The 27,763-nt window shown below is 42.9% G+C and overlaps 2 protein-coding genes across 4 annotated transcripts in view; both read right to left on the bottom strand.

Moving 5' to 3' along the window:
* The window catches only part of cluha (clustered mitochondria (cluA/CLU1) homolog a), a 42,871-nt gene extending 18,780 nt beyond the window's left edge, over positions 1-24,091 (bottom strand). For 2 of the 3 annotated variants that reach the window (XM_083773563.1, XM_083773565.1), the window contains exons 1-9: positions 23,732-24,091; positions 10,253-10,440; positions 8,716-8,887; positions 6,474-6,617; positions 5,038-5,183; positions 3,396-3,550; positions 1,841-1,966; positions 785-932; positions 76-168 (exon numbers count right to left, since the gene is read on the bottom strand). In XM_083773563.1, coding sequence (XP_083629689.1) covers positions 76-168; positions 785-932; positions 1,841-1,966; positions 3,396-3,550; positions 5,038-5,183; positions 6,474-6,617; positions 8,716-8,887; positions 10,253-10,440; positions 23,732-23,882 — 1,323 coding nt within the window. In that variant the 5' untranslated portion in view covers positions 23,883-24,091. The remainder of the gene's footprint in view (positions 1-75; positions 169-784; positions 933-1,840; positions 1,967-3,395; positions 3,551-5,037; positions 5,184-6,473; positions 6,618-8,715; positions 8,888-10,252; positions 10,441-23,731) is intronic. The other variant, XM_083773564.1, reaches the window with a different exon arrangement.
* The window catches only part of LOC310864877 (lissencephaly-1 homolog A-like), a 296,805-nt gene that overhangs the window by 81,532 nt on the left and 187,510 nt on the right, over positions 1-27,763 (bottom strand). The window lies entirely within an intron of this gene.

The following is a 27,763-nucleotide window of genomic DNA, read 5'->3' as shown; positions in this document are numbered from 1 at the left end:
CAGTTGGAATCATGCAGTGGCAAAGTGCTGTAAGTGCTCAAATCTGCTGAACCAACAGTACACTGTTTGCAGTACCTTGAATATGGCTCTCTCCCTCAGCAGGCGCTCAGGCAGGTTCTTTCTGGCCAGCTCTCTGGTCGTTTGCAGCTCCTCATTCCAATCTCTGGTCTGGAAACATTGCCATATCCAGTGGTAGAAAAATTGCTTTCCTCAATAGTTTGACAATGTTTGTTAAAACACTTAAATCCTTGATACTAGTAAACAAATACTTTTTTTTCCTTTATTGTAAGTGTTAATAATACAAAGGCATTGATAAGAATAAGGATAAGGATTCAACATTATACCACAAGACCAAACGAAAGAAAAATACAAGAAATTAACAAAATGAAATAAAAAAGATGACACATAACAAAACAAAAACAGACAAGGGATGCTAGGGTTTAAGTGGTTAACTACTCTTCATAGAACATGTTGTGTGCTTACCTGTCCAGGTATGTGCTCTTCATAGAGCATGTTGTGTGCCTACCTGTCCAGGTATGTGCTCTTCATAGAGCATGTTGTGTGCCTACCTGTCCAGGTATGTGCTCTTCATAGAGCATGTTGTGTGCCTACCTGTCCAGGTATGTGCTCTTCATAGAGCATGTTGTGTGCCTACCTGTCCAGGTATGTGCTCTTCATAGAGCATGTTGTGTGCCTACCTGTCCAGGTATGTGCTCTTCATAGAGCATGTTGTGTGCCTACCTGTCCAGGTATGTGCTCTTCATAGAGCATGTTGTGTGCCTACCTGTCCAGGTATGTGCTCTTCGTAGCCCAGGCGTGAGGTGTAGGCGTCCTCGGCTCGGACACAGTCCATGGCGTGGTCCACCTGTGGTGCCGTCCAGCTGTACACCTGGAAGGGTGTGGCTATCCTTTCAAACGGGTGCCTCTGGACTCTAGAAAGCAAGAAGATATGGATCATCTGAATGGTGCTTACTTTGCGTTTAGTGCATACCACTCCTTTCTAAAAACAACACTTTTAAAAGGATGAATTTGTCTTGTTTTCAAGTTGCAAACTACAAAACATGGCAGACTAGTAAGCAACGCAGCTGCTGCTAATCAAATAAATATTGGGTGCATTACATTTAGGTTAGAGATATTCATTATTAATGCTACACCATCCCAATTGGAGAGACTAGAGGCGAAATGGTACACAAATGGGTCTCCTAAAATGGGCACTGTCTGATCTTGTGAACGTCTGTTTACTGGTGCTAGATCCCTGAGAGTATGTTGCTCTGACAGAGAAAGTCTCTCTGATAAAGACATTTTAGATGGGGAAGATTTTGTGGCTTGTGGCAATCGGGTCCAATATTTAGTTAAATGTTCAAGTTCACTCTTCCACTGGAATTAACCCATTCTGACCGGGCACCCATTTTGGTGTTGGCATCATGTTATGCTTTAGCTATTGAAAAATAGCAGATCTACAAGCTCATATCGCGCCACCGAGTGGCGCGATACGAGCTTGTAGGTCTGCTATTTTTGAAAAAAATCGAAGAACGACTGACATTTTTAGAATCTGATCTCAGGTCAGAATGGGTTCGTCAGACCAGCGTGTGTCCAGTGGAAACCTCGTATGAATCTGATCTCAGGTCAGAATGGGTTAATATACTTCAACATGCTGGCGTCTCCTAAACAGGCGGACACCTACTTCACGCAGATAGGGGAAGTAAACTGGAGATGGCATGTCTCTTTTTTATGTCTAGATTTAGGTGTGCCCAGAGCCATGCGTGTGCTAGCATAGACAGTGGTCAGCAGTATTGGCAATGCCCATTAACACACCTAAATCTACTCTAAATGTTCTTGCCTTTTCTTCTGTAGGGCAGTGAAGTTTTTCTTGAATGCTGGACTGATCTGGCTGAGAAGCTCCACCAGAGAATGGCTCAGGAAACTGGGGTTGGCTGGCTTGGGGTTGAAGGTGTAGGTAGTCGACCTGGAAAAAACACAAACCATTATAAAAGCATTATCACAGGTTAGCTCTACTGGAGTCTAGCAGCTAAAAAGGTTTTACACTTTTATTTTACAATGGACGTCAACAGGACTGGAGAAGAAACCTTTCCAAAATGTCCAAATTAAGAGACATGCGTCATAAAGAAGTCATAAACGACTGATAAGCTGGCCAAACAAAGTCCGAGACCACCGAGAACATTGGAGCCATGCCGTTTCCACGTGGATTTTGAGATCCACATGATTACATTTTTATCATTGTGTTTGTATAACTTTGTTACCCGGGCCGTTGCCCATCCACTTTGTGCCTTGTCACATAATGCCTTTTTATAGCTTTGAGCTCATTACAAAATTATCTCAGGTCAACTTACATGGAAATAAGGAGCTGCAAATAGCAAGTGCAAGGACAAGAGCAAGCTGAGAGAAGCATAATAATTAGCACTAGAGGTCATGGCCGCCAGTGGAGGTAGGTTTCTTAGCAACAAACTATCGACTCGACTGCACAAGGAACAGAGTCGTACTGTGAACTATAATGCAAACTAATTCACATTCAAAGTGAACCATAGTAACCTTGAGAACCCACGGTACCAGAGCCATCATAGGTTAGCAGCCCATCTCCTGTTTCACATTCACTCAAACTTCGGCATATGCCGGTGTCAGATCTGCATAGTATTTCATTCTTTTTACTAAAGTTAAAAGTTGTTAATGGTCTCTGTAGGAGCCATAATGTGATTTATGCCTAGTCTAATATTATTGTTGTTGACAAATTAAATGCACACTGAATTGATTGATTGGGTGCTGCACTGGTATTGGGTGGTGGGAGTGATCACCAGAACGGGGGCGCTGCCACACTAATTTGGCATCTAACTGAGCACAATAATATGGGTAGTTGGACAGAGAGGGGGTGAGAGTGGGAGAGACTTTTTCTGTTGACCACATAAATGCATTTTTTTGGCTTTTCTGCCTTTATTGATAGTGTCAAGTGAAGATAGCCAGGAAAGAGGGAGAGAGAGAAGGGGAGAGACATGCAGCAAAGGTCGTCATGAACGGGACTCGAACACGGGACACGCTGTCAGGCCAAAGCCTATATGTGGCATGCGCCTTGACCCCTTGTCCAGCGGGCGCCCCCACATAAATGCAATTTAACATCCACGTTTAGGCAACATCATTGCTGGGAACTGTTGTACCTTTAAACGTGTTGTGGAAGAATAAATGGTCAAACGGCGGCGCACATGGACTGGAGTGGACCTGAATTATTTGCATGCGCGTCACACAGCATTTCATATTCTCTCATGTTTAGCTCCTCGCGGCTTTTGAAACAGCCTACAAAACAGCCGCAACAGTCTCAAAGGGGAACATGGAAATTAACTGGCATAATAATAATAACGTGGAGTAACATGGAGGTTGTGACTGACTGGTTGAGGTAGAATCCCCGCGTGGAGGCCGTGAGGCTGATGTGCCGTTCCTCCACCGTCACCATGTACAGATACATGAGGTCTCCGTGCATCTTCCTGTTCCCTGGAGGTGGGTTCCAGCCACTCATGGTCAGGACCTTCAGGCACTGCATAGGCTGGTGGGACAGTAAAGCTGCTTACATGAATGCTAGATTAAATATCATGACTGGAAAAATGTGTATGGCCTAAATGTCCTATTATGCAATGCGATTTGTGGACCAGAATAAATTAAAAAATTTCCACTTTTCCCAATTTATTTTATTTTGGCCAGGCATTCTAGTCACTAGGATGTTAGAAGTCACGTTTGAGTCATGCTCAATTAGATTAATTTTGTTCTTATCTCACAGTACATCAACCTGTAAGCCTGACCTGCATATATATATATATATATATATAAATATATATAGATATATATATATCTTTTTTAGAAGAGAGGGGCGCTCTTATCATCATGTTGATTTGTTCGTCCACATATGATGTACATTCTCCATTCATTGTCAATGGGAAATTAACCCATTCTGACCGGGCACCCATTTTGGTGTTGGCATCATGTTAGGCTTTAGCTATTGAAAAATAGCAGATCTACAAGCTCATATCGCGCCACCGAGTGGCGCGATACGAGCTTGTAGGTCTGCTATTTTTTGAAAAATCGAAGAACGACTGAAATTTTTAGAATCTGATCTCAGGTCAGAATGGGTTCATCAGACCAGTGTGTGTCCAGTGGAAACCTCGTATGAATCTGATCTCAGGTCAGAATGGGTTAATGTTTGTGTAAGACGAAAATCTACCTTAATAGCTGAATATAGCCGAAAAAAAGTATACTCAGTATACCAACTTTCTTAACCCGGAAATGACACGACCAGAATAGGGATGGCAGAGGTTCATGTGGTTAAGCAAAAGCTTCACATTTCTTTCACCTTAAAGGGACACTTCACCCTTTTTGCAAAAAAATATATGTTAATGGCGTTTAGAAGCTTTAGAACACTTTCCTGGGGGTCTTTATGTGTGTAATCTGTGGTTTTAGATATTCTAGATTGTAGCAGTGAGCACAGTGTCTCTGATGTCATGGACACTGGTCTCACTACCTTCCTGGACTACAATTCCCACCATTCTTTGGTGCACTGCTCCTCCTTGTGGATAGGGGGGAGAGCTGTCTTACTGAGACAACATGTAGTCCAGGAAGGTAGTGAGACCAGTGTCCATGACATCAGAGACACTGGGCTCACTGCTACAATCTAAAATATCTAAAACCACAGATTACACACATAAAGACCCCCAGGAAAGTGTTCTAAAGCTTCTAAACGTCATTAACATATATTTTTTTGCAAAAAGGGTGAAGTGTCCCTTTAACCCATTCTGACCGGGCACCCATTTTGGTGTTGGCATCATGTTATGCTTTAGCTATTGAAAAATAGCAGATCTACAAGCTCATAGCGCGCGATACGAGCTTGTAGGTCTGCTATTTTTGAAAAATCGAAGACACTTTTAGAATCTGATCTCAGGTCAGAATGGGTTAATAATATAACTGTCAGGATGTAATAGACATTTTTATAATCTGATCTCAGGTCAGAATGGGTTAACTAACCCCAACCTCCCCGTTTACCTTCCATTCTTTGTTCTGTGGCTGGAGAGGCACCAGGGGGCGCTCTTTGCTGCCAGGAAGGATGTGCTCTGGGGGTGTGCAGTCAATCTGCTCCAGCTCACTGCCCTTCTTCTTTCGCTTGCCACTATCTGCAAGTAACAGCCCATCTTAAAATATTAACCAAAAACAAGCGTGCGTTGTTGATCTTGTAGATCAGCTATTTTCTCTGAGCAACATGCTTCCATAGAAGACAAGACATGCTAACTTCCATGGAACTAGATAGTCTGAAATGAGTTGTGGTGACTGAGCACTTTAATCCATAACGTAGACGCAAATAAACAACACGACCCACTAATGTGTGGGCATTGTCTTTTGTCTCACGGCGTCTCTTCCTCCCCTGACGCGATTCCCTCGGGTTCACATACAAGCCTCGAGTGTGATTGGATAGTGGACATAATAATGAATGGATGTTTTTTAATGTAATTTCTTTGGAATGCTTTATTTATATATGAGAGAATAGAGAGAGACGGGAAACCAAGGGAGAAGAGACATGTGACATGAGACTATGATATTATGACAGAAGTTAGATTCGGAGGTCCTTGCGACCGATCTGTGGCCGACCTAACTGGATGGGAGTTTTACTCTGCAATCAAACCCGAAAGCCCCTCGTGACCGCGCGTCCCTCCACACCATGTCTTAAAAGACGGGACTCCATAACATCTACACCACTCGCTGTATGAAAAAAGCCCATAACATCATGGAAGACACCAGCCACCCGCTAATACCCTGTTCAAACTACTCCCCTCCAAAAAAAAAAAAAAATCAGAGCATCAAATCTCGTATACCACCCGTCTCAGTAACAGTTTTTACCCCCAGGCAGTCAGGCTGCTGAACAGCTGACCTTGAACTGTATTGCACTTCACTTCACTTGCACTTTTCTTTTCCTGTTTTTGTCTTTTCTTGCACTATAGATGTTTGTTTATGTCCTGTGTATGTAAGACTGAGAATGCTCTGAGCAAAATAAATGTCATTGTATCTATACAAATGACAAATAAACCTGAACCTGAACCTGAACCTAATGTCCAGCCACTCTCACAACCAATCAGCTAATTGTTTTCCTTTTTTTGTGGCAGGACAATTTCACCAAGCACCCGATTTACATTAATTAATTTGTCCGTTCATTGAGATTAAACAGCAGGCCATGGTGAACAACAAATGGCTATAGTGAAATGTCCAGCTGTAGTTGACGCCACGCCTAGTCAAAGTCGTACACTTAGTCCTGCCAGACACTAAATCAACTTACTTAAAAATTACAATTTAACCAATTTAGCCGTCGGGTTCCACGAATGCACATACACACAATGCATATTATATGAAATAAATGCATGCATCTAATGGCTTGAGCATAACTCTGTATTTTTGGCATGAGCCACATGAGTTTATTAGGATGCACAGACCTCCAAGGTCTCCATCGGTGAAGAGGCTGAGGAAAGACAGAGAGTTGCAGTCCACTCCATTATAGGCATCCGAGGGGTCCAAGCTCTTCAGCAGGTCTCTGATGTGACGCACGTGGATACGGGCCTCGCGCACCGTGTAGGGCTCTGAAGAGGGACAAAACAAACACCCCGTTATTCACTCATCGCCACGCGCAGACCTCTGGCTGAGAAAACACTTTCAATGAGCGGCCATTTGATACAGACTGCAGGTTCTGAGGTCACATTTCATCACGTTGTGACCGAGGACTTAAACCTGCGCAACATGCATGGAATCCAAAATTACAAATGACTGAAATCAGTCCTGACGACTGAGAACTATTTTTCGCCTTTGGCCAAGCCTTATAGCAAGATTTCATAATTTCTCGCAAAAGATACAGTGGTCTCTCCCCCTATCTCTATCTCTCTCTCTCTCTCTCTCTTTCACATTTTTACCTATAACTGCACCGATCTTCGTGAAACTTTGCATGGACACTCCCTAGAGGCCGAAGGAAAAACCTTTGACCTGCATTTTTCACATCTGCCTTTTATAGCACCACCAGGAGGCCGACTTTAGTAAAACACATTTTTCTACTAGACTGAGGAATAAATCCCACCCTTTTCACATTGGCCTGTTGTAGCACTGGCCACCAACAGGTGAGTTTTTGCTAAACATATTTTTGGAACAAAATGCCTCAAATCATGAATTTGAATGTCCAATTGCCATCAAAGGCGTAAGAAGACATGGCACCGTTTTCACATTGGCTAATTATAGCACCAGCAGGAGGCCACAATAACCTGACCTGTGCTTCGAGGAGCACTTTTTCTACTTAGTCTCTTTGGTGATGTTCGGCTAATAAAAAGATCTTGGAGGTGCAAGAACTGCTGAAACGATCTTTGACAAGGAACTACAGCTTTTGTGTTGTGTCATAACCTGTATTGATTTCCTTCTTACTGGTATGATTGGTTAAATGAGCGCTGCCAGTCCCTTTGAAATCCACTGTGGTGCATCGGGCTTTGTCGGGCGTCTACGCCAACACAATTAGCTCGTGTTCGGGAGGGGGAGAAGCTAATTGTTACTGCATGTAATCGTACAGGCGGCACCTGTCGATCGGTTTCGGATGTTCCCTCTGTATTTAATGTCCGTAATCGGCCGTTATCAACACCATTCAATGCAGCCAATATAGATATTTCCACATACTGACGTTGTTGCCAGCCATTGTCCGATGTGGCGTTGGTTGGGTTGTCCGACTATTACCTACCGTAATGGCTTAATCTAACCCTAACCTCAGTCTTAATCGGCCACGTAATTCCTTAACCTCAGATGTAAGTCAGTTTCACTATGTTTTTGCATGTCCTGTCAGCAGCGAGTATTTGGGTGAGAGGATTAGGACGAAGGCTCTACAGTATGTTGTCCTGGTGGGGGCTCATCGGCAAGTGAGTCAGTAGGATACAAAGACTAAATTGGGGAGAAAAAGGGGGTACAAAATAATTGGAAAAAAATTAAAATGAGGAAATGATTGGTTAAATTTCGTCTTTATTTTATTATTGACATTCCACTTTTATTTTTGTGACGCACTTTGTGGCTCTGAATGTCAGTGAAAGGAGACTGTACAAATACATTGTTGTTACACTGCGTTTGTTCATTTGCCCCGCAAACGCAATGACGTTGTGTTGTTCTTATTGAAATGCCGAAGCTGCAAAAACAAAAGGAAGTACTGTATGCTGTAGGCCAGGGCTGGGCAACTTTGACGATGGAGAGGGCCACAATACTTCCACACTCACTCCCTAGGGCCATATATTACTGTCGTAGCAAAAATAGCCGATCCACAAGCTCAAAACGCGTCGCGCTGCGACACGTTTTGAGCTTGTAGATCGGCTATTTTTGCTATATTCAAATTGAAATCTTGAATTTTTGCTATTTTTGAATTGGAATCCTGAAAATTTACATTTTTATGTAATTTCAAATGACTTTAATTATACTTGTGTTGAAGCAATGAGCTACTAATTTAAGCTACTAATAATAAAAGCGGGTCATGTTTGCATGTTGTGGAATAGTGACAGCTGAAACCAATATTATCAGTTCTGACATTAACCTGAGGGCCACATTAAGTGAAGGTGGGGGCCGCATGTGGCCCCCGGGCCGCCAGTTGCCCACCCCCTGCTGTAGGCTTTACAGCTGCAAAATGACCAACCAGACAAAAAGAAAAGGATTGGTATTTGGTACCTTCAACAACCTTGAGCAGGGATCCCTCCTGCAGCCCTTCTATGGACTTGAGCTCAGCGAAGTTGTCCAGCACGTTGCCGTCCAGCTGCAAGGAGAAGCATGTGCGGTGGCAGGTGTCCTCGCGGTCCATCAACACCTGGTGGATCTCCTGAACCATCTCCTGAGGAGACACCTGATGGGACACATGATCTGTAGGAGGATGCTAATGCTACAGTGTGTACTAATCGACCAGAAATGGCCAACGTGTGCAGTGACTCGACAATTTAGCCAAAAGGGGGCTACTTTTCCGTATGTCTCACTAACTGCCTCCTGATACAGCGGGACTTTATATTTTGAAGGCCCCAAAATTCACCCCAAAATGAACCGGAAGCAAAATCGTCTAAAGCTATCGTCTTTTTATACTGAAAGTCATCAGAAGCGTTAATATTGTAACCGCGAGGTAGCGACGATTTAGTAATGAGCCACTAACACCATGTTCATTCAAACACCTCAATCTGAGCCTCAATTTAGAGAAAATGATCGCGGTTACAACGGCGGTTGACGGGGGGGGGGAATCGTTTCATTGACGGACCACAGCAGAGCAGAGCATTACCTAGCGACAGGGACGCTGCTAGAGGGTGGATATCTGAAACGATAAAAACCAAAAAGACGTTAAGTCAACGGCAGGGAGCACCATCGGCACCTTCCAGGCATAAAATCCTGCTTAACAGCTCATGTTGGGCTCATGTCGAGACAGATGCACAACGGAGAAAGCGCTTGTTTCACCTGGCAATTAACACCCCGACGCCCGGGGTTATTTAATCCATTCAATCAGGTCGCCCAGCGATTCATAGCAGCGGAGCACATTTAGCGAGGGACCAGGTGCTATCCCGGATGTAGCTGAAGAAGCTTGATGTAGCCAAAACACTCTGGAGGACGATTGACAACAACGGGAGGTATGATTCATTCTAACGAGACTAGCGACGGGACCGCGATGGGCCGTCTAAAACATAATCTTTGCTTAGTAGAATTGGACGGAATGATTTAGATCAAGAGTTATTCACGTTTTAAGATTTTCGGTCTCGTCGGCTAAAATGGGGGGGAACATTTTCGATGATGTCCCTATCGGAATATAACATAGATTGTTGCGCAACAGACACTCCCAATCTGTGGAACGATGCGATCGTTTTTTTTTTATATCAATAATCTGTCCATTTTATCAATCTCTGTCCTGAGCGTGGGCGTTACTAATTGATTAAACGGAGAACTCCGTCCGTGCCACTCAGGATGTTAATGATACTCATGTGTGTCATTCTTGTTTACCACTATTTTACAACATGAATGGCATTGAGTGAGCAAGGACCAAATCACACAAGCAAATGAAAAGAAAGCTATGTAGTATGTACAATAATATGTGGTCTTCACTGGTCAATAGACAATTGACATGTACAGACCTGTATGGTCCTTTCTATTGAGCTATTGTGAACTTTTACAACCACAACGTCAAGGTAACACACACACACACACACACACACACACACACACACACACACTGTACCTGTAAGTCAAAGGGTTCTGCGCCAGGGGCTTGGATCTTGACAGTGAACCCGGTGTCCTGGATCACAATCACTTCCTGCTCATTAGACTCATCCTCTGTCTCGCCACATCCGTCTTGCTTGGACTCCGCCTCCTCTGTGTGCTCGTGGTGTCCGCCGCCATTCACCATGACTGTGCCGGCACTGTGGCCTGAGGTCCAAATAAACAAACAAACATGCAGTCAGTCAGTGGAACTTGACATCCGAACAGACACAGGGAAGGGAAGGCAGAAATCATCTGATCAACCAGCGTGATCACGCTCAAACAAGATCCTATTCAGGCCACCTCATCCTTGTATCTGCAAGTATGAAACAATGGTTGAGAAATTCTCTTTGGCCACCATTATCATCCACCACAGTGCTGCCAGGCAGGCAGGCAGGCAGCTAGGTTAAATATACACACAGAGAAGCAGATGACAGATGACCTTACCTGATACACTGAAATATTGATAAATGGGAGGAGCGAAACCAACAGAGCACAGCTATGGTGGTATGCAGCGCCCTCTTCAGATCAAACATAAAATAACTACATCACACAGAAAAGAAAAGGGCCTGTTCAGATTTTGAGACAGAAACTGGAAAAGCCATGATAACAAATTAATAATAAACTGTCTACTAAGTACTACCCAAATGAACACAGGTCTACCTCATTGTTGACACAGAAATACTAACTGTACCTGAAACTTTCTTTAGGAAACTTCCAGCCATCACACACCCAAACGACTGAATTCAATAATAGTGGCTCTGATGGAGCATGACTACTGTAATAGCAACTTGTCCATCATACTATTCCAACAACTACAATCTCTTGTCCAACATACTATTCCAACAACTACAATCTCTTGTCCAACATACTATTCCAACAACTACAATCTTGTCCATCATACTATTCCAACAACTACAATCAAGTTCATCTGAACCACGAGTCATTTTAGGAAATGTTTGTCATTCCACAGTGCAAGGATATGCTTAACTGCCAAGTGTCAAAGGTTTAATGGTGATTAATATTAATCTTCTATGAATGAATTCAGCACAATGACAAAAACCTAGCTACTGAACAAAAGAGCTCACATCAACATGTTGTGAGTAACCACATTGTGGAGGACTGAGATAGAAAAACTATGCACAGCACACTCTGAGATATATCATTCATTTACTCACATTATTAACCAAAGATCTGTTCATATTAATTTGCATTTCTCCCGTTGCAAAAATCTTTCTCAAAGTAGTAACAGTCAAGGGTCAAGGCGACTGGGAAATGTCAAGTTTGATTACTGACAGACAGCCTGCCAGACATTCGGACACTCATGACAGAGCCTAGCATAGTATGTGGGGGTTGGGTGAACACCCACGACAGAGCCTAGCATGTGGGGGTGGGTGGGTGGGACAACTGTTTTCTCTTGTAGGGGGACGACAACAGCCGACAGCCAACATGTCCTTGTGAACCCACCATCAAGGGTAACTGTGTCATGGTTAAATGGGAGGGGCTAGAGTTGAGGGTGGAGTCTAACAGCTGGTCCCAAGGAAGGAAGGAAGGTGTTTGGGGGAAAAAGGCTGTGCTCTGGCTACCAAGCACAATAGCCTTAAAGCACACACACACTGCACGCACAATAGCCTTAAAGCACACACACACACACACACACACACACACGGGACAAACAGAGTCAGGTGACGTCTGTTGCAAGATGTCTTTTGTTATGTTCTTCCCTTTCAAAGTCATATGAAAAGCCTGATATAATATGTCAGGATTTGAAAAGCAGGTTTATATATTATATAAACCTGCTTTTCAAATCCTGAAGATGGAAGTGATCTTTTTCTATGAGATAATAGCTTTCTCAGACGGACAGTGACATGATTAATGAAACCAATTTATAATCAGGTCATTACCCCAATTCTAATTTTAGAACATACTGTATAAACACACAACAGACTTCTTTGGAAGTGAGCTGAGGTTTTGCTTGGTACTGTGCCCACACAGTACAAAACACTGATGTTGGCCTACAAAGCAACCAAAGGTATGGCACCCCATAACTTCAAAGTCTGATCCAACCCTACAACCTGCTATTTTCTAATTTGAACCCTGAAAATGTTAAGTGTTAGACATATGAGATTTCCATCTGACAGGGACGATACTGTATGTACATACTATCAACAGTGGATATGAGGCTTATAATATATTTACAATATTGGCCAGTAGCAAACACAGTTTGCAACCGTCTGTAAATTACAGCCCCGCATTACAATCACTCAACCAACACCACGCATGGGCCAGGTCAAAAACCTCTGTGTCATTATGTGCGCGCGCACACACACACACACACACACACACACACACACAGCATCTGAAATGCCACAAGATCTTATTACCATTATTCATTTAAGCAATATTGCCAGAGTGGGTTTAATGGCTTAATTACTAGGCTAGCAACTACCTTCCTGGTCTAATCGAAAGTTTTGCTGGTGGTTACAAGAACTGTACAACCTGTTCAGAACCCTACATCACACCAGTGCTGTAGCCTAGGTTTTTCAGACAGTATACTATAATTATTCCCTGCGTGACATTCGCACGTACAGTATAGGCTGTACATTTGAAATGGTTAGATAAAATATGTGTTTTCAAACATTTAGGCACGGTATACTACGTACTGTACTGTATATAGCGTAGCGTAACGGTAAAACACAACACCACAGCACACACACTAAGACCAGATGGAGAGCACATATTACTCAAGTCCCACTGCACTGGTTGGTTGCCAGTTATACAGACTAGACCCTCCAGAAAAATGCGGGCAAAAATACTTTTGCTGTTGTGGAAAAAATGCTAAATATGCAGGAACTTAAATATACGTTTTGATTAAAAAAAACATTGTGATTTCCTAAAACCTATGGCAGGGTTTGACACCAACGTAAAGAATAATGGTCAGGCAAGAGAATGTTGCTACCGGGCTGCCCCATGTGCATTTTGAGTGGGGATACAACCGTTCGCTAAAACACAACACGATACGTTGTGTTGCCTTTCAATTATTGTGACTATACTTTTATTAGAATGACTGTCAGTGTTTTTTCTTTCTTGAAAGCATGAAATCATAGCAAAATAATGATGTATTGGTTAAATAGACAGGGGTTTTCAACTGATTGTGAAGGAGGGACCACCACCCTGACTTAGAATCAACCTGGGGACCACTATTGTGGTGGGTGGGGATATGGGCTAAGATTAGTGCTTTTGTAAGTTAACACTTGCTATGCATCCCATGTGTATACATCCCACTGTTTCTCAACCGTTGACTACTACTAAAATGTCCTAATAATAATAATAATGTCTCAAGTTCAACCAGACAATCTGGTGCACTTCCCCCTTCTTGAGATTCTAACTCCCATTTTCTGTTGAATTTCTTGAACTCCAACTTGTCAGTAAATGACTACTCAACTAGTGGAAAGAAGATTTAAAACAAATCCTACATTACTAAATGCATGGTCAGGGACCACATGCAATACCTCCACGGACCACCAGTGGTCCACGGACCACCTGTTGGAAACCCATGAGAATAGGTGTCTTTCATGCCTCCGTCTTTGTTTGATGTTCTCTGACTGGGACCAGAAGGAAAACAACTAGCATAAACACAACAGTTTTTAGTACAAAATCTCATTGCTTATACATCTTTCTTTGAGATTTACATTAGACAATTAAAAATCCAATCTTTTCTCCCCGATTCCGATCTTTTGAAAAGCATGTGATCACCTGATCGGGACAACCCTAGTAATAGTACAACATAAACATTAGAGACTTTAGTTGTTACTGTAACAGTCATCATGTTGCACACATGCCTAACATTGGTGATATTTGCACCACCCTCATTGAAAACCAATTAATTTCAAACTCTTGTCAATGTCCAGTGTGTCCACTGTGTCCAGGCTGCATGAACAGCGCACGAGCACTCAGTTTTCTGCCCCCTCAATGTCGTAACTCTGTCTTACTCTGCTGCTTTCTATCTCTCTCTCTCCCTGACTCTCCCAAGGCCTGTGCAACACTATGCGTGCGTGCGTGCCTGGCCACTTTAGGTGTTGCAGCTACATACACATATAGCTCTGCAAAGGAGTGGCTAGCACCACTCAAAAAAATAGTTAAAATGAACAGTAATGCAACATGTATGATATATTTAGAGTACAAGAACAACAAGAAGAGGGCAGCCAAGAACATGACCTGTACTTGCCCAGCAGGCCTCTGAGACCTTAGTGTCAACCCCTGCTATGGTATTGGTTCTCAAAGTGGGGTCTGGGGATCCCCAGCAGTCCTTGAGGGGGTTCCAGGAGGTCTCCAGCAAAATGTATAAATATCATAAAAGTCTACTTGACTTGGCTATACAAGCTCACACACAAAATATATTTCCACAGTCAAAACATTAATTTAGGGGTCCTTGAGTGAGCAGAGCCATGCATAAGTTTGTCTGCCTTTCATTTTCATTTTTAAAGGCAAAAAAGAAAACCTTGATCAAATCTCTGGCTGCCTTCAGTTACCACGCTTCAAGGCAAAAAGGATACCTCATGTCATTGCTTAGAAAAGTGCTAATGCAACTCCGGTTTTACTCTCTCTAAAAGGGATTTAAAATGTTATGCTTTATACAGCCTTACAAGTGTGTTGTTCCCATCTGCTTCCATGGAATATTACAACCTTTGTCTGATGGATCTGGTTTGCTGGATATGTTTTTGAATGTGGCAACATTTAAATTCAAACTCAGTTTAAGGATTGCAATGGATCAGGTAGAATAAACTTTAAGTTGTCATTATGAAAGTGAATTTTGGCGGAGCTACCGCTACATTATTGAGCAAGGGAGGAGGGTGTGTTGCACTCTGCGCAGAGCTGATGCAGCCAGCAGACACAGCGCACGTGTACACACACACACACACACACACACACACACAGTTTTCACCGCACCACCACGGTTTGTTTTGCTTCTGTGTCTGATGAACGTGAACGAATGGGTGAGGTGATGACTTTAGAAACTGTATGCGCAAAAATGCGGGGATTGTGAAATCAAGCGAGCCCTGCATATTTTGCACGGAAATGTGTGATGATTATTGCAGTGAATATATGCACTTAAAAAAACAAACAAAACAATGTGGCTGATTATGCAATGAGTTATGTGATCGCATAATCGTGTTTTATATACGTCATTTCATCCATGTTCACTCCAACTGACAAATCCATGTTTGGAATGGTCTGCATCAGGGCTCATACTTGCCCTGATTAGATGAAGACCAGTTGCTGGTCGAAGCATGTTGGCCTTTAACCCATTCTGACCTGAGATCAGATTCATACGAGGTTTCCGCCGGACACACACTGGTCTGATGAACCCATTCTGACCTGAGATCAGATTGTAAAAATGTCAGTTGTTCTTCGATTTTTCAAAAAATAGCAGACCTACAAGCTCGTATCGCGCCACTCGGTGGCGCGATATGAGCTTGTAGATCTGCTATTTTTCAATAGCTAAAGCATAACATGATGCTGACACCAAAATAGGTGCCCGGTCAGAATGGGTTAAAAAAAGAGTGAGTACCGCTAAAACTAATGACAGTACAAAATGCCTCTATAGCAGCTACACTGTACAACTAATGACAGTACAAATGCCTCTATAGCAGCTACACTGTAAAACTTCTGAGTGCTAATTTAACTCTGAGAGTACTAATGTAGCCAGGTTACAGTTTTCTGTACTCCCACGAGTTACAGTACAATTGGATAAACGACCTTAAGAAATTTAAACACTCAAATTTTACTGTGCAGCATGTGGTGAGAACATACTTCTTGTATTCGGGTTTAACTTGGCACCTGTATTTTGGGCGCAATGTTAGAAAACATAATACAGTTTATTTTCATTCATGTCTGACTGAGATCGTTCTCTTTTAATTATCTAAAATCTAAGGGTGCTGCTGGAAGAACTTCTATTCTCCAAAATTGCTAAACAGGATCATACCACCAGGTAAAGACTGAAAACATTATAAATAAACCTGTCAAGTGAATCATTAATGTTGAATAGAGGAAGGGAGCGCTGCCGTGGTCCTTTGTTTGTTGAACTGGCGAGGTTAAATCATAACATTAAAGAAGAGGATCCAAGGCACTCTGTTCCAGTGAGGTGGAAAAAAGCCTTTTTTATTTCAGAGTTAAGGCATGGCAAAGAACACGTTTCCTCATTCAGCCTTCGTCAGGGTCCAGTGCCTTGGATCCTCTTATTTAACCCATTCTGACCTGAGATCAGATTCATACGAGGTTTCCGCCGGACACACACTGGTCCTGATGAACCCATTCTGACCTGAGATCAGATTCTAAAAAATGTCAGTCGTTCTTCGATTTTTCAAAAAATAGCAGACCTACAAGCTCGTAGCGCGCCACTCGGTGGCGCGATATGAGCTTGTAGATCTGCTATTTTTAAATAGCTAAAGCATAACATGATGCCGACACCAAAATGGGTGCCCGTTCAGAATGGGTTAATGTTATGAATCATTAATGTGTTGGTTGGTTTGTGCCAGTCAGTGTCATCTTAATGATCACAGTAAACTAAAACTAGCCATGTTTTTGCCAAGTTGCCAAAGCAGAAAAGCATGACATGAAAAGGAGATTGGGACAGTCAGGGAGTGGCAGTCTGTGAAAATATTATCTGCGAGACCACAGTCAAGTGAAGTAATAACAACCAACCGTTTGACACACTGCCCTACAAAAATCATTTTTAAAAACAGGCTCAGTTAAAACAACTCAGGCTTGACAAGCATAGGAAAAATATTAATCAGAAGTTCAAAACAAACTAACATTATAGTGAACAGTCAGGCCTTGGTCATTCAGTCACACTAGGTCATCTGAAGATGCAGTTTGGCATCCCAACAGCAAGGCAAGGAGTCACTGGGTCAAGGAAAGATTAACCAAAAATAATAGAATACTAAAGTACATTCTAGCGTTAAAAGTCCAGAATACCTGTTAAATAACACCAGACCAGACATCACTACAATACGTGATGGAGCTAGAATACTAGACCCCCAAAACCTCTCTCAGAAGAACCAAACAACATCCAAAGAAGTGGGCAGTGCACCTATGTTTTTCAGCCACCCTGACACTACACACTACACACTATCTCAGTCGTTTGGTCAAAGCACAACGATGGGCTGGTAAAAGAAATAAGGTGCACCTGCATTATCATGCAGATCTACAAGCTCACAGTGCATGACACATTTAGAAAATGTGTTTTGGGGGGGGGGGGGGGGGGGGGGGGGATGGGTTAAACATTATATAATAGGCCTCTGTATTGGGAAATGAGTGCAGAGTGCAGACACAGTACTGATATACCGGTAGTAAATTAAAAAAATCACAAACGTGTGAACCGAGTGGTGCAACTCCCCTCTCCCCCTGCAACTCCCCTCTCTGTAATTAGCAGGCAACAGTGCAACACTATCTCTCTCTCTCTGTTTCTGGCACAACAGCGCCACTTTTGCCCCTACTGGTACTCAAAACATAGTCACATACGTAGGTTAGGACGGACATTGCTGTTCCTTGGAGTGGTTGCACCACTCAAAAATCAAACCTGCGTGAACTGAGCGGTGCAGAAGAAGTGGCATATTGTCGGTACCTGGTAACGCATGGGATTCTGTCCCCGTTACAATGCGCTAGACCCCCGGGAGATGGATTGCTGAGGTGGAGCGCAACACCTACCAGCAGCTCCCAGTACTTCCTTCATGACTTGCCGCACCCAAGCCGTGCTACTCATACGCTGAGTTGGCGGTGCAACTATACTTTTGTTATTGTATTGTTGGTTATATTGGTCAGTGTGAATGGGCCGCTCAAAAGTGCCATTCGGCAGTCACCCAGCGATGTTGCAGCTGTTTTCATACCCTAAATGGACAGACATAGGGAGTCGGGACACACAAAGTCAGGCATTGGAGCGGTGCGCACCGCTCAAAAACCAATAATTCATAACTTTTACTTTTTGTATACTTGTAATTGTATATATTGCAATTACAATGTGTGGTTGACAGTTGACATGGGCAACTCCAGTGTGCCTCGGTTGGCCTACTGAAGTTGTTTGGGAACCACTGCTCTAGCTAACTGAACTAATACTTACACCAAAGCATAAGGTCAGTTCACTCCCTGTCCACGTCATGCTTTGACTACAGATTAATTAATCCAGCCGCCAGCCAGCCAGCCAGCCATCCATCCACACGCAGCACCATGGACCTTGAAATGAGGACTGTAGGGACCATGGCTGCTGCTATGGAAACATCACCAAGGCCACACAGCTCTGTGGAATCAATGGACAACAAGACAACAAGGCCTTTCTGGCCCAAATCAGAGATTTGTTGCATCACAAGATGGCATCCTGCTGTTGTCCTCCACCACCACCACACAAAGAGCAGGCACAGTGTGACTGCACTGTGCACAGTCATGCAGCCAGTTCCATAACACCACAACATGACTAAGAACATTTTAAATAACATTTAAATAAAAATGCTCCGCCATCAAACCACTTAACACGGCAGGCGGTCAAGGGGTCAGATGGGTGGAGACTGAGACGTCTTTTCCAAATGGGCCCCGATTCAGAAAAGGTTGAGAAGCACTGTTCTACAAGGCATTTCATTTACATCTGTGCACAACTATATAGCTATAGTTAAAGCAGCACATGTAGCTTTCCTCTACCCCGGATTTGAACCCGGTTTCCTGTGCAAATGCTGAAATTGTTACCATTGAGCTGATAGAGCCTGCCTGCTTGCTCAGCGGATAAATGTAATCTTGACCTTCAGGTCAAAACCTGTGTCTAGGTGAGACATGACCTTTGACACAATCTCTCAATAGAAGAGCAGGGAGACAAAATACAACCACCGCAATTGAATAAGTTGTATTGTAAACATGATACTTTATGACCTGATGAAGAACCACAATAGTATCGAAATGTTGTCAGATACATAAATAAATTAGTATTTTTGTACCCAGGCTCCATCCATCTGTAAACAAAAGTCTCTTTAGACCATCTATAGAGCACCGAAGTCTGACGTCACTTTCAGTAGAGGGCGTCAGTCCCCAGGTTCATGTATTGTTTTAGTTGCATTGAAATCGCCATAGGAGGATTTTTAGATTGCTTCATATAAGAACTGCGTTTGAAAAATAAACATGTCATCCCGGCCGCTTCACTCATATGGATATGAAGAATCAACTGACTGAGAGAAAACGCTAATGTTACTGCTGCTGAATTAGTTAGATTTTCGCTAGAAGCAGACTGTATCATATATGAGTGACTGACTGTTGCAAACGATACAGAGACACCTTCCTGACAATAACGCAGAGACAGCTTGTTTATTTTTGGACCACAACGCTTATAGTAGACGATATTAAGATCACCCCATGTTATTCTCCATAGAGAAATTACTTCCGCGAACCAGGGGAATCGAAGGGATGAGCGAGTTACGTCAGGACTTCGGTGCTCTATTGATGTCCGTATTCTACATCCTCGATATTCTACCATACAGATTGGACAAAATGACATTTTATTCATTTAAAACGTTACATAGGCCCAGACTGCTCTGGTAGCAGTCCAGGCAGCCTGACAGCATGTCGCAGGTTCAATTCCCGATCCTAACAAACTTTGCTGCGTGTCACCAAAGATTGTTATTGTTAATTTAGGAAGATAATAGATAATAATAGATCAATAATGAAGTAGATTTCCTCCTGATTTGTCTCTGATAAAAGCCATTTTAGTATGAAAATCTTGGGAATATTTTGTGCCTTGTGACAATCGGGTACAATAATATTTCTTTAGTGACCATGGAGCTATGAATGACTCAGAAGTTCACTCTTCGATTGGAATGAATAGACTCCAACCTGCTTCCCATCTCTTAAAAAGATGTCCGTCCACTTCACAAAATGGATAAAATACTATGAAGTTATAAAGCACCATAATAAAAGCTATACATGTACGGAAGAAATAAGAGCCAGATGTTTGCCAAGCCCTATATAGACAAAGAATAATTTAACATTCCTTGAGTCTTATGCTCTTATCTGGTCTGGAAGACTAAGCAGAGATTAACTGAGGTTAACTACTTCAACAGTAATGACAATCCAAATAGGATCACTACCCATGACAATACTAACCTACCTACATACGTGTGTGTGTGTGTGTGTGTGTGTGTGTGTGTGTGTGTGTGTGTGTGTGTGTGTGTGTGTGTGTGTGTGTGTGTGTGTGTGTGTGTGTGTGTGTGTGTGTGTGTGTGTGTGTGTGTGTGTGTATGCAATACTGTACTTAGTACTGTGCTCGTTGTAGTAGGACTCATAAAATGTGACCCAGCCCAGCAGAAAGTGCCTCAACTCGCCAGAATGAAATGGTCGAAATAAAACCTTTTTTTTTTTATGTGATTTTCTTTTTTTTTCATATTAACACAATTAATGTCCCTGGAACCCATCTAAAAGACCTACCCTGGGTCCTGGGACCCATTACATTGAAAACCCATATACATCATCTCCATATCTAATCTAATACCTTGGTATTTGGTAATTGTTAATGTGGAAAACAGACCGTAGCACTTACTATGATTTCCAACTAAATACCATAATTACCAACTAATTTACCATGAAGATTTCAACATAACATTTTGTATAATTGCGAGTTTGCGACTGCACTCACATTTTTGTCCATCCCTCTCAAAATCCCCCATACATGGGAAAGCCCCCATATATGGTGCCCAGCAGACCAGGTCTCGTGGAGATCCTGCAGTCGCAAGAGATCAGATTCATACGAGGTTTCCGCCGGACACACACTGGTCTGATGAACCCATTCTGACCTGAGATCAGATTCTAAAAAATGTCAGTCGTTCTTCGATTTTTCAAAAATAGCAGACCTACAAGCTCGTATCGCGCCACTCGGTGGCGCGATATGAGCTTGTAGATCTGCTATTTTTAAATAGCTAAAGCATAACATGATGCTGACACCAAAATGGGTGCCCGGTCAGAATGGGTTAAGCCCATAATATATGGAGATCCCTGATGTCATCAATATTGGCCAGCAACTATACATCTGACCTGAAACCCTTAGATATGACCCTCAGAACCTGTTCTGACATTCCATATGTTGATCCTTCCCCATCCATCCTTCCTCTTCGATGTCTCCCTTTTGACTGATACCTGTCCAGTCAAACTCTAGATGGGCCTGTCCCAAAGTTATTAGTGCAGCCGGGCCCAGCAGCCGGCGAAAACTAGAGGCCCGAAAATTAAGGCCCAGCCCTCATCAAACCCTGTACACTAAAGAAAATGTCTAACGGCCCTGCTACCACCCTTATATCTCCATATACAGTATGGAGCTGACCTTTACTGACATTTCATATATGTTGATCTGACCTCATCAAACCCTGTGCCCTCAAGACATGCTCCTTATATGGCCAGTACATTCCATGTTGATCTGACCCCCCATGCCAAAGCAACCGGCACTAGCCCAGCAGTCTGCCGTCAACGTGCACGTGACCTGTCGCTTCTCGCCCTAGGCTTCAAATTTCCTTCAGCATTAATAAAGTATATATCCGTCTATCTATCTGGTAGGTAAAAGTCTTCAATGAAGAGTCTTATCAAAGTATAGTAATTTACAATAATATTCGTAAACTCTCTCTCACACACACACACACACACAGTGACACACACACACACACACACACACACACACACACTTCAACCGCAGACAGCGTGAGCACACTAGACGCGTCAGGAGCGTCAGAAGTAGCTGAAGTTTTCTTCTTCATTGGGTTTTTAGACAGCTGGTGGATGGAAAAGAAGCTCCACCTCCGCGCCCGACAGACGCGGAGGAGATTGCGTCCGCTGTCCGTCGCGCGTGAAACTGACAGCAGACGTGAAACTGACAGCAGATATTATACTGAGATTCATAAATGCATTATTAAGCACTTAAAAAAAAAGCAGTTCTGCAAATTTGCGGTTGTATATCTGCCATTTATTATTAATTATTTTGTAAACATTTGATTATAGTTTTCAATATCATGCCAAAAATAGGGACACTGGCACTGGGTTCCAAAGTATTAAACTCCAAACATCACTTCCATATACAGCGAGTAGACTCATTCAGAGGCATTGCAACAGCGCTGTTTGCACAGTGTGTTATTATGTTATGTATCATGCACAGTATGTGTAAATGCATGCTATGCTATAACCTTCTATCTCTGCTGTACATGGTCACCATGATGAAACACACCGCTGCTTCCGCTTCCCGGGTCGCGGAGCATTCCATCCGATCTCAATCCCAACAGGAGGGGAGAAACACGACCCGGTGCGTCATGTAACCAACCAACCTGCAGCCATAATGGCCTACTTAACCGCCCCCACACGGATCAAACGGTTTTTTGGCGAGTCCCCGAATTAAAGCCAGTACGCCTTTCTCAGACAGAGCCACATGTTTATAGGTTCTACCGGCACGACCCCCCTTCGGCCGAAGGTCTCGGTTGTGCAGCTCCACTGAAGGTGACCTTCAGTTCAGCCAACTGCCGTCTCCTGCATGCTGACAACATGCGTGCGTCACAGCCTAGCGCGCACTATGCATGTCACAAGCGTGTTTACAGCTGTTGTGAAAGGCTGCGAGTCTAGTGTTTTAATGGCACTGGTTAATTGGTCTACAAAACAAACAAACACACACATCCATACATGCTAACTAGCATCCACGGTAGCTGTCATGCAGCTGTCTCTCCCCCTCTCTCTCAGCTACAACTGGTGCAGTCAAATGCAACTGTCTGTCTACTTTAACTTGTCTGCCTGTCTGGGCAAATAAATCATTATCAAACCATGAATTAATCAATCAATATTATTTACCCTTCTGCCGAATGGTAAGAAGTCACATTATATTAAACGTGATCTGCGTGGTGGACCAATGAAGCAGGCTAGCGCGCACACACACGGGTCTCCCATCTCTCGGTTAGCCGGCTAGTGGCTACCTTTAGCAACATGCTAAACTTGAGAGTTGGTGCAAGGTGGAGTGAGTGTGTTTGGGGAGTCTGGGACTGGGGACGATGACTTTTAATGTTGACCACAACGACTGAACGACATTAATTCATTTACACCTCAGAGGATCCGACAGCATATAAAACCTCACCGCACAGCAGGACTGCCAGGACATGTAGTAATCTTTGACGTGTTTTACTTTTACGCACTGACACACATAGCTATCATGAATGCATTTTGCAGAAGATGAATGAACCGTGATGACGGACCAGGATAAGTGCATCATGTACATCCACGACTCAAGTTCAACTAAGGATACGCCGCCGCCGCTTGCCGACAAGAGCAGATCTACAAGCCACGACGCCTTGGGTCATCTTCGCGTGTAGATCAGAGCTCTTGTCGGCGAGCAAAGCAACACCCTGGCGTTTTTTTAAGTGATCAAACTCTCGTCAAGGGTGTTATTATAAACTGGCTGGCTCACCGCAGCAGGAGGCGCAAGGGTCCTTCGTGGTTGAGGTGGTGTTGGATTCTTTAGCGTCATGGTGGCTTCCTCCTCCTTCTCCATCAGAACTCGGGTCCACCGGGTTGCAGTTCGGCACAGACGCCGGGATGTCATCCGTCTTGCTCACCATGGTGGTCTGGTACAGCGTCGGCAGGTAGGTGCAGGAAGGTTTAGGCAACAGAAAAACCCGTTGCGCAAAAATAAATCAACTGATCCAAAATGTTCCTAACTAGCAGACTCCGGCCAGACACACAGAAACCGGGTAGGAAGAAGGAGATTACAAAAACAAGTGTGTCAGTGAGGAAGGACAGTGCTGTACGCTGATCACACGTGGTTCCAACCTCCTCCTCCTCCTATTGACCTCTTTGCCTTTGCGTCTCCATGGTTGTGGTTCCTCCCCCAGAACGTCTGGGGACGGCAAGCAAGAGGGGACAAAACGCGCACTAACGGTACAGAATGAAAATGCAGTAATGAAGGCTGATGGAAGACAGACAGACAGACCTGCTGTGGGAACTACAGGTAAAAGAGTAGAGATAATATTAAAATTAAAAAAGAAATTAATATTATATAATAATCAAAAAATGAAAATAAAAAGTAATTCTGACCATAGCCACCTGCACTTTGTCTGACTGAGTTTTAACAATGTAGGCTATGTTTATCTATCTTCAAAGAGTATATATGAACATACAAATAGGCTACATATGAATGGATGTAGGCTACTAGGCATCCACTACACAGACTTATCAACAGTGGATAGGAGACTGATATACTATTTAGTAGTATTTACAGTGCAAGGCCAAGGGTGGAAACCTCATAATGCGAAACAATAGGAGACTGTACTATTTACAGTGCAAGGCCAAGAGGTGGAAACCTCATAATGCGAAACAATCTACGAATACAAGCTCGAAAAGATACTTCCGTGCGACGCTGTAGTACGTAGGCTATGATCAATAGGGCATTAATTTACAAGGAAATAAAAAAGTTAGTAGAGAGGCTTCCACCCGACAGCAATGATATTAAAAAACCCATTCTGACCTGAGATCAGATTCATACGAGGTTTCCACTGGACACACACTGGTCTGATGAACCCATTCTGACCTGAGATCAGATTCTAAAAATGTCAGTCGTTCTTCGATTTTTCAAAAATAGCAGACCTACAAGCTCGTATCGCGCCACTCGGTGGCGCCGCTGGCGCGATATGAGCTTGTAGATCTGCTATTTTTCAATAGCTAAAGCATAACATGATGCCAACACCAAAATGGGTGCCCGGTCAGAATGGGTTAAGTGTGTCACTTTAAATAAGAATGAATTACCCCAGAGTAATTAGAGTAAGTGATTTGTCTTTAACCTTTGCTACACTGGCCTACATTTGATTGCCTCTGGCATTTTAAATCACACTAGATTATCCCCTCTACAGCTAGGCTATACCAACACAACACTAGTGGCCTCAGGTCCATTCACAGTCTTAATCTGCCATTTCATTGTCTCCACCAGGCCGAAGGCATGGGGGGAGAGTATGTTTTGCACTCCGTCCGTCCGTCCGTGTGTGTGTCCGTCCGTGTGTCCGTCCGTGTGTGTGTCCGTGAGCAGCTAATCTCCCGCACTGTTAACCCGGTCGATGCCAAATTTTGCACACACACTCCCTGGATGCCAACGATGAACCTCTGCCCCAAAATTACCAGAACGGCCTGTTATAGCGCCACCAGGAGGCCGCTTTGTGCAAAACAAGTTTATGCACAGTACACCTACAGATTTTGTCCAAACATCGCAAATTGGTACACAGTCTCTCTAGAGCCATTCAACGAAACGGGTCTTTCAGATTTATCAGACTCCATCCTGATTGGTTAAGATTGGCTTCCAAAGTTCACAGGAGTGCTCAGTTTCAAACAAAATGCTGCAAATCATGAACACATCGTGTGATTTCCGTGAAATTGTGCACGCACATTCCCACTAGGCCGAGGAAGAAATGCCACATGAACAATTTCAACTCAGCCTCAAGGTGGCGCTATAACTGGCCGAAAGTGTTTTTACCTCTAATTTTCATTGTTTTGTTCCACTTTTGCTGTGGCAATGTAAACGTCACACACACACACACCCAAACAAACATGTTTAAATTACTCCTAAACATTTTGCCAAACATCACACACTCTCCTATCCTCCTGGTGGAGACCTGTGCCCAGAAGGGCACTTTTTCTAGTTTGAACTGTGTTTTACTGGTGGCATTCTGGCAGAAACCTCGATGGGGAATCCAAGCTAATAGAAACGTCAGGTTTCTATTCCTGAAAAGTTATCACCGTGCTATAATGGAAGCCATCGTTGTTGCAATAATAAAAAGCTTTTAATTTAAAAAATCTGCCTAAAGATGATGTCACTGGTTTCTGAGCTGCCCACAGCCTTCACCGACACAGATGAGTGAAAAGATTGTGCTATTTTATAATGAACATTATAGTGAACATTATAAACATTATATAAGTGGTGAAGTCATCCTTTAACTGTTTAACACTTAGTTTAAATATGCTGGAATATCATTTGTGAATACAAAGAATATAAAACGATTTAATAGCCAATCCTCCATTTTATTCAAATTATGTGTACAGATCGCTATAGGAAGTTAACACAGTATATGCGGTAATCAAACAACAGCTTATGTTCAACCAAGGACCAGATTTAAATAATCTTTCTACACATCATTTTGTATTATGAAACCAGGAGGTGCCATACTGCACTATTGCTGGGGACAAAAAGTGTTTTACGGTATCAAATAAACAGCATTATTTCAAAATGTAAAATATATTTCAAGGCCTGTTCAAGTTAGATTACTCATCATAAGATACATAACAAAGAGGCTTTCATAACAATGGAAGACATTATTTGCAGATGTGAGTGAAATTAAATACTTATATACTTCCCTGCTATGCTGTCATATAGTGTGCGACATACGTTATGCTGTGGAAATGTGAAAAAGCAAATCTAGGAGAGTAGAATTAGTTTGCCTATAGTTTAGATACAGTAGTTATGGAAAAGAAAAACTGGTTTTGTCATATTAGCGTTATGACGTGTTGTGTTAGGCTGTTAACAACTTAACATAGTAAAAAGATGGTGGATGATGCTATGGACAAAGTCACCTCACTACCACTTAAATTGCATCATGAGTCATGACATGTATGTATGTCTGTCTGTGTACGATGTATGTATTTGCGTTGGACTAACCTACTGTCTGTGAAGTAAATGGCTCCTTGAGAACATTAAACCTTCACCCAACCCTACCCCTACCTGATATTAGCTCAATGTTCCCATAAAACCCCAAAACTCTAACCCCCTATAACCCCAACTCTACAGTCTTTCCACTAGACTCTACACTCTACAGTCTTTCCACTAGACCAGTGGTTCTCAAAGTGGGGTCCAGAGACTCTCCGGATTCCTTAGGGTGTGGAATGGAATTTTGGGTGTGGAATGGACCCTAACGGGTCCATTTGATTCCATTTGTTTACTGACAGATTTAGGCTGGGTCCTTGAAATGCAAATGTTTGAGAACCACTGCACTAGACACGCCATAAACTGATGGAACAGAGGCCTGAGGGCGAGGGAACATATATAGTTAAAACAATATACGGCTGATGAACCCCCCCCCCCCCCCCCCCCGTCTAAATAAATAACAGTCTAAATGCAGGATCCCTCCAAAAGAGGGGAATTATTGTATTCGGACAACTTTTCATTCATTACAAGCTGGAGGAGGAATAGTGCACACTGTCATTTAAAGGTTTGCCTTTAAAGAGACATCAACTATAAATAACAACTAATACCTCTTCGATTTTGCCTATAGCCCTATAGGCAAAAGTGCATATTACCATAAAGACAACTTTAAGCTAAACTTTATGCAAATACACTTGTTAAATGCAAAATATCCTCTATTCTTCAGCACTTCAAGCAAACCATTTGACAATTAATAAAGATATACTGTATGCATACTCGTAATGAGCTAAAACAATCACAATAAGTTAAACAAGCATT

This window comes from Protomyctophum parallelum, assembly GCF_964188405.1.
Source record: "Protomyctophum parallelum genome assembly, chromosome: 9".
NCBI classification, from domain to species: domain Eukaryota; kingdom Metazoa; phylum Chordata; class Actinopteri; order Myctophiformes; family Myctophidae; genus Protomyctophum; species Protomyctophum parallelum.
This window is presented reverse-complemented; position numbering and strand designations above follow the sequence as displayed.